The sequence below is a fragment of the Hemibagrus wyckioides genome, linkage group LG29 (assembly GCF_019097595.1).
Source record: "Hemibagrus wyckioides isolate EC202008001 linkage group LG29, SWU_Hwy_1.0, whole genome shotgun sequence".
Taxonomy (NCBI): Eukaryota; Metazoa; Chordata; class Actinopteri; order Siluriformes; family Bagridae; genus Hemibagrus; species Hemibagrus wyckioides.
The window spans coordinates 1147574-1154836 of record NC_080738.1 but is presented as its reverse complement, the minus strand read 5'-3'; the positions used below and the strand labels follow the sequence as shown (position 1 = coordinate 1154836).

At 41.1% G+C, this 7263-nt stretch overlaps 1 protein-coding gene and 1 pseudogene across 1 annotated transcript; one reads left to right on the top strand and one right to left on the bottom strand.

Annotated features, from left to right (window-relative positions):
* LOC131349464 (intelectin-like) overlaps positions 1–1660 on the bottom strand; it is an 11776-nt pseudogene extending 10116 nt beyond the window's left edge.
* LOC131348854 (trichohyalin-like) lies at positions 1588–6826 on the top strand. Its single transcript, XM_058384046.1, has 4 exons — positions 1588–1639; positions 1906–2020; positions 2991–3804; positions 6678–6826. Exons 1-3 carry the CDS (start codon positions 1588–1590, stop codon positions 3793–3795), a joined length of 972 nt encoding a protein of 323 aa, XP_058240029.1. The 3' UTR covers positions 3796–3804; positions 6678–6826.
* Positions 6827–7263: the final 437 nt, after the last annotated feature.

The window sequence follows — 7263 nt, the reverse complement described above, 5'->3', positions numbered from 1 at the left end:
TGTTACTCCACGATCCGTCTCCATCAGGTGAGTTCGAATTTCCACCCTGCTGACTGGACCAGCGATCTCCTTTAGATTAGAGAAATGTTAGAGAAGCATTAGAGGAGGAGTGTTAGATAAACATTACAAGAATGTTAGATAAACGTTAGAGGAGTGTTAGATAAATGTTAGATGAGTGTTAGATAAACATTATTAGAACGTTAGATCAATGTTAGATAAACGTTAGGAGTGTTAGAGGAGTGTTAGATAAACCTTAGAGGAGTGTTAAATAAACATTAGATAAATGTTAGAGGAGTGTTAGATAAACGTTAGAGGAGAGTTAGTTAAACGTTAGATAAACATTAGAGGAATTTTAGATAACCGTTAGATAAATGTTAGAGGAGTGTTAGATAAACATTAGATAAACGTTAGAGGAGTGTTAGATAAACCTTAGAGGAGCATTAGATAAATGTTAGATAAACGTTAGATAAACGTTAGATAAACGTTAGATGAGCGTTAGATAAACGTTAGATGAGCGTTAGATAAACGTTAGAGGAGCATTAGATAAACGTTAGAGGAGCGTTAGTTGAACGTTAGAGGAGCATTTGATAAACGTTAGAGGATCGTTAGATAAACGTTAGAGGATCGTTAGATGGACATTAGAGGAGCGTTAGTTGAATGTTAGAGCAGCGTTAGATGGACGTTAGGGGATTGTTAGATGGATGTTAGAGGAGCGTTAGATGAACGTTAGATGAACGTTAGAGGAGAGTTAGATGAACGTTAGAGGAACGTTAGATGAACGTTAGAGGAACATTAGATGAACGTTAGATGAACGTTAGATGAACGTTAGAGGAGCGTTAGAGGAACGTTAGATGAACATTAGATAAACGTTAGAGGAGCATTAGAGGAGCGTTAGATAAACGTTAGAGGAGCATTAGAGGAGCGTTAGATAAACGTTAGCGGATCGTTAGGTAAACGTTTGTATTAAAATTAAGAGATAATGTTGGAGCACTGACCGGTGGTGCATTTCCCGTACATGTTGTTCTCGTGAACACTGGCCACCAGAATCCATCCTCCTCCTGCAGTGGTCATGTCACAGTAGGTCTGATACACCACACCGCTCGGCGTGCTCAGGAAATAAAGACCGTCTGCAGGAACAGGGATAAATAATTCAAACCCCACCTTCCCCACTGTAGTGCTGAGTGACACTCTGATGCTGGACTGATTTATAAGAAGTCATTATCACACATACCATCAGTGAGTTTATATCTGTTCATCAGCTCTTTGCAGCTCCATGGACTGAAAAAGTCTGGTTCTGCAGAAGGGAACGAAGGGTTTTATTAGACATTTATTAAACTCTTTTAATTATTTATAAAGTTCTCAGTCAGCAGCACAAACTTCTCCTAAACACCAGACTTCATACCATGACCTCTCTGACCCTCACTGTGGTCAACAGCACAGGAACAATGAATCCTACCTCGTCCACTGAGCGAGAGGCTTCCAGGAGCTAACACCAGCAGCACAACCATCCACTTCACCATCTTGGTTAGAAAGAAGAGGAAAGAACCGCACACTGAACTTTCTCTTTCTCTACTGTGAAATCCGATGATGGACGTCTTTGAGTTTTCGGACGTCTTCAGGATGTTGGAAATGATGCGAGGTCAGGATCGTTGGAGATAAGAAAAGTGAGATGTCCTCTGTTAGTCCTCTGTGTAGATGAGCAAGGTTTTATACTGTGTGTGTGTGAGTGGGTGTGTTTGTGTGTGTGTGGGTGTGTGTGTTTGTGTGTGTGAGTGGGTGTGTTTGTGTGTGTGTTTATGTGTGTGTGTGTGTGTGTGAGTGGGTGTGTGTAGTTTTGTGGGTGATGAGCTTGCAGTTTAAAGTTCCCTCTACTGATTTCGGTTCTCTTTTTTTTTCTCGGTACAGATCCTCCTCATGCTCCCCTGATGCCTCCAGACTCCAGCAGTGTGACACGTATGGTTCCTCAGAGTGAACTTCTCCTTCAGGAGCAGCTTGTGAAGCAGACGAGATGTACGGTGAGGTTACACTAGATAAACACAATAAACAACACAGTGCTACACACTACACACAGTGTATATATTGATAGATGAGGCTGGTAATGGTTGAGGCGGGGCATGTTATAGATAGATGAGGTCGGGCTTTTGATTAATAGATGTGATGAGGCTTGTAATGGTTGAGGCAGGGCTTGTGATTGATAGAGAGGCGGGGCTTGTAATTAATAGTTGAGGCAGGGCTTGTGATTGATAGATGCAGCAGGGCTTGAGATTAATTGTTAAGGCGGGGCTTGTGATTAATTGTTGAACCGGGGCTTGTGATCAATCGTTAAGGTGGGGCTTACGATTAATACATGAGGTGGGGCTTGTGATTGATAGATGAGACATGGTTTGTGATAGATGAGGCATGGCTTGTGATTGATAGATGAGGTGGGGCTTGTGATCTGTAGATGAGGTGGTGCTTGTGATTGATAGATGAGGCAGGGCTTGTGATTGATGGATGCAGCGGAGCTTGTGATCAATCGTTAAGGCGGGGCTTGTGATTAATTGTTGAGGTGGGGCTTGTGATTGATAGATGAGGCAGGGCTTGTGATTGATAGATGAGATGAGGCTTGTAATGATTGAGGCAGGGCATGTTATAGGTAGATGAGGCAGGGCTTGTGATTTATAAATGAGGCAGGTGTGTGTGTGTGTGTGTGTGTGTGGTGCAGCTCCTCCTCAGGGTCAGGGATCAGAATGAGGGTCAGCTGCATCTGGAATATTATTCCTTTATTTTAATAACAGACCAAGCACAAGGCATGAAAACAGAAACAAACAGAAGGTCGAGAGATTAGAACAGAACAGACAGAACCAGACATCAGGAAACCAAGAACATCATCAAGAACCAGGCTCCATGAAACCAAGAACATCATCAAGAACCAGACACCAGGAAACCAAGAACATCATCAAGAACCAGGCTCCATGAAACCAAGAACATCATCAAGAACCAGACACCAGGAAACCAAGAACATCATCAAGAACCAGACTCCAGGAAACCAAGAACATCATCAAGAACCAGACTCCAGGAAACCAAGAACATCATCAAGAACCAGACTCCAGGAAACCAAGAACATCATCAAGAACCAGACTCCAGGAAACCAAGAACATCATCAAGAACCAGACTCCAGGAAGAGGAGAACATCATCAAGAACCAGACTCCAGGAAGAGGAGAACATCATCAGGAACCAGACTCCATGAAACCAAAAACATCATCAAGAACCAGACTCCAGGAAACAAAGGACATCATCAGGAACCAGACTCCAGGAAACCAAGAACATCATCAGGAGCCAGACTCCAGGAAACCAAGAACATCATCAAGAACCAGACTCCAGGAAGAGGAGAACATCATCAGGAATCAGACTCCATGAAACCAAAAACATCATCAAGAAGCAGACTCCAGGAAACCAAGGACATCATCAGGAACCAGACTCCAGAAAGAGGAGAACATCATCAAGAACCAGACTCCAGAAAGAGGAGAACATCATCAGGAACCAGACTCCAGAAAGAGGAGAACATCATCAAGAACCAGACTCCAGAAAGAGGAGAACATCATCAGGAACCAGACTCCAGAAAGAGGAAAACATCATCAAGAACCAGACTCCAGAAAGAGGAGAACATCATCAGGAACCAGACTACAGAAAGAGGAGAACATCATCAAGAACCAGACTCCAGAAAGAGGAGAACATCATCAGGAACCAGACTCCAGGAAACCAAGGACATCATCAAGAACCAGAGAAACACAATAACCTGTACATACAGGTGACAGACAGATGTGTGTGTAATTTACCTTTATCCTTTATTTACTGTATGTGTGCAAATGTATGTGTGTGTGCATGTAGATATATGCGAGTGTTGTGTGTTTGTGAGTGTTGTGTGTGTTGTGTGTTTGTGTATAGATATGTGTACGTGTGTGTTTGTGAGTGTTGTGTGTGTTGTGTGTTTGTGTATAGATATGTGTACGTGTGTGTTTGTGAGTGTTGTGTGTATTGTGTGTTTGTGTATAGATATGTGTACGTGTGTGTTTGTGAGTGTTGTGTGTGTTGTGTGTTTGTGTATAGATATGTGTACGTGTGTGTTTGTGAGTGTTGTGTGTTTGTGTATAGATATGTGTACGTGTGTGTTTGTGAGTGTTGTGTTTGTGTATAGATATGTGTACGTGTGTGTTTGTGTGTGTTGTGTGTTTGTGTATAGATATGTGTACGTGTGTGTTTGTGAGTGTTGTGTTTGTGTATAGATATGTGTACGTGTGTGTTTGTGTGTGTTGTGTGTTTGTGTATAGATATGTGTACGTGTGTGTTTGTGAGTGTTGTGTGTTTGTGTATAGATATGTGTACGTGTGTGTTTGTGAGTGTTGTGTGTGTTGTGTGTTTGTGTATAGATGTGTACGTGTGTTTGTGAGTGTTGTGTGTTTGTGTATAGATATGTGTACGTGTGTGTTTGTGAGTGTTGTGTGTGTTGTGTGTTTGTGTATAGATATGTGTACATGTGTGTTTGTGAGTGTTGTGTGTTTGTGTATAGATATGTGTACGTGTGTGTTTGTGAGTGTTGTGTGTGTTGTGTGTTTGTGTATAGATGTGTACGTGTGTTTGTGAGTGTTGTGTGTTTGTGTATAGATATGTGTACGTGTGTGTTTGTGAGTGTTGTGTGTGTTGTGTGTTTGTGTATAGATATGTGTACATGTGTGTTTGTGAGTGTTGTGTGTTTGTGTATAGATATGTGTACGTGTGTGTTTGTGAGTGTTGTGTGTTTGTGTATAGATATGTGTACGTGTGTGTTTGTGAGTGTTGTGTGTTTGTGTATAGATATGTGTACGTGTGTGTTTGTGAGTGTTGTGTGTTTGTGTATAGATATGTGTACGTGTGTGTTTGTGAGTGTTGTGTGTGTTGTGTGTTTGTGTATAGATATGTGTACGTGTGTGTTTGTGAGTGTTGTGTGTTTGTGTATAGATATGTGTACATGTGTGTTTGTGAGTGTTGTGTGTTTGTGTATAGATATGTGTACGTGTGTGTTTGTGAGTGTTGTGTGTGTTGTGTGTTTGTGTATAGATATGTGTACGTGTGTGTTTGTGAGTGTTGTGTGTGTTGTGTGTTTGTGTATAGATATGTGTACGTGTGTGTTTGTGAGTGTTGTGTGTGTTGTGTGTTTGTGTATAGATATGTGTACGTGTGTGTTTGTGAGTGTTGTGTGTTTGTGTATAGATATGTGTACGTGTGTGTTTGTGAGTGTTGTGTGTGTTGTGTGTTTGTGTATAGATATGTGTACGTGTGTGTTTGTGAGTGTTGTGTGTGTTGTGTGTTTGTGTATAGATATGTGTACGTGTGTGTTTGAGTGTTGTGTGTGTTGTGTGTTTGTGTATAGATATGTGTACGTGTGTGTTTGTGAGTGTTGTGTGTTTGTGTATAGATATGTGTACGTGTGTGTTTGTGAGTGTTGTGTGTGTTGTGTGTATAGATGTGTACGTGTGTGTTTGTGAGTGTTGTGTGTGTTGTGTTTGTGTATAGATATGTGTACGTGTGTGTTTGTGAGTGTTGTGTTTGTGTATAGATATGTGTACGTGTGTGTTTGTGTGTGTTGTGTGTTTGTGTATAGATATGTGTACGTGTGTTTGTGAGTGTTGTGTGTTTGTGTATAGATATGTGTACGTGTGTGTTTGTGAGTGTTGTGTGTGTTGTGTATAGATATGTGTACGTGTGTGTTTGTGAGTGTTGTGTGTTGTGTGTTTGTGTATAGATATGTGTACATGTGTGTTTGTGAGTGTTGTGTGTTTGTGTATAGATATGTGTACGTGTGTGTTTGTGAGTGTTGTGTGTTGTGTGTTTGTGTATAGATATGTGTACGTGTGTTTGTGAGTGTTGTGTGTTTGTGTATAGATATGTGTACGTGTGTGTTTGTGAGTGTTGTGTGTGTTGTGTGTTTGTGTATAGATATGTGTACGTGTGTGTTTGTGAGTGTTGTGTGTTTGTGTATAGATATGTGTACATGTGTGTTTGTGAGTGTTGTGTGTTTGTGTATAGATATGTGTACGTGTGTGTTTGTGAGTGTTGTGTGTTGTGTGTTTGTGTATAGATATGTGTACATGTGTGTTTGTGAGTGTTGTGTGTTTGTGTATAGATATGTTTACGTGTGTGTTTGTGAGTGTTGTGTGTTGTGTGTTTGTGTATAGATATGTGTACGTGTGTGTTTGTGAGTGTTGTGTGTTGTGTGTTTGTGTATAGATATGTGTACGTGTGTTTGTGAGTGTTGTGTGTTTGTGTATAGATATGTGTACGTGTGTGTTTGTGAGTGTTGTGTGTTTGTGTATAGATATGTGTACGTGTGTGTTTGTGAGTGTTGTGTGTGTTGTGTGTTTGTGTATAGATATGTGTACGTGTGTGTTTGTGAGTGTTGTGTGTTTGTGTGTTTGTGTATAGATATGTGTACGTGTGTGTTTGTGAGTGTTGTGTGTTTGTGTATAGATATGTGTACGTGTGTGTTTGTGAGTGTTGTGTGTTTGTGTGTTTGTGTATAGATATGTGTACGTGTGTGTTTGTGAGTGTTGTGTGTTTGTAGATGTGTGTAGATGAAATAGAAATAGTCTTTATTTGTCACATATACATTACTGCACAGTGAAATTCTTTCTTCACATATCCCATCCTTGGAGGTCAGAGCAGAGGGTCAGTCATGATGTAGTGCCCCTGGAGCAGAGAGGGTTAAGTACAACTTGGCGGTGCTGGGGCTTGAACCCCTGATCAACGACCCAGAGCCTTAACCACTTGAGCCACCACTGCCCCAAGGTGTAGATGTGGGCATGTATACGTGAGTGTGTGTGTGTGTGTGTTTGTGTAGCTGTGTGTATGTGTGTGTAGATGTGGATGTGTGTATATGTGTGTGTGTATGTGTGTATGTGTTTGTGTGTGTTTGTGAGTGTTGTGTGTATGTGTTTGTGTGTGTGTGTATGTATGTGTGTGTGTTTGTGTGTGTGTGTGTAGATGCCTGCATTTGAATGTGTGCATGTATGTGAGTGTATATTTGTGTAGATGTGTGTGTGTGTGTAGATGTGTGTGTGTGTAGATGTGTGTGTGTGTGTAGATGTGTATGTGTGTGTAGATGTGTGTGTGTATGTGTGTTTGTGAGTGTTGTGTGTTTGTGTGTGTAGGTGTGTGTGTGTGTTTGTGAATGTTGTGTGTGTAGATATGTGTGTTTGTGAGTGTTGTGTGTATGTGTTTGTGAGTATAGTATGTGTGTGTGACTG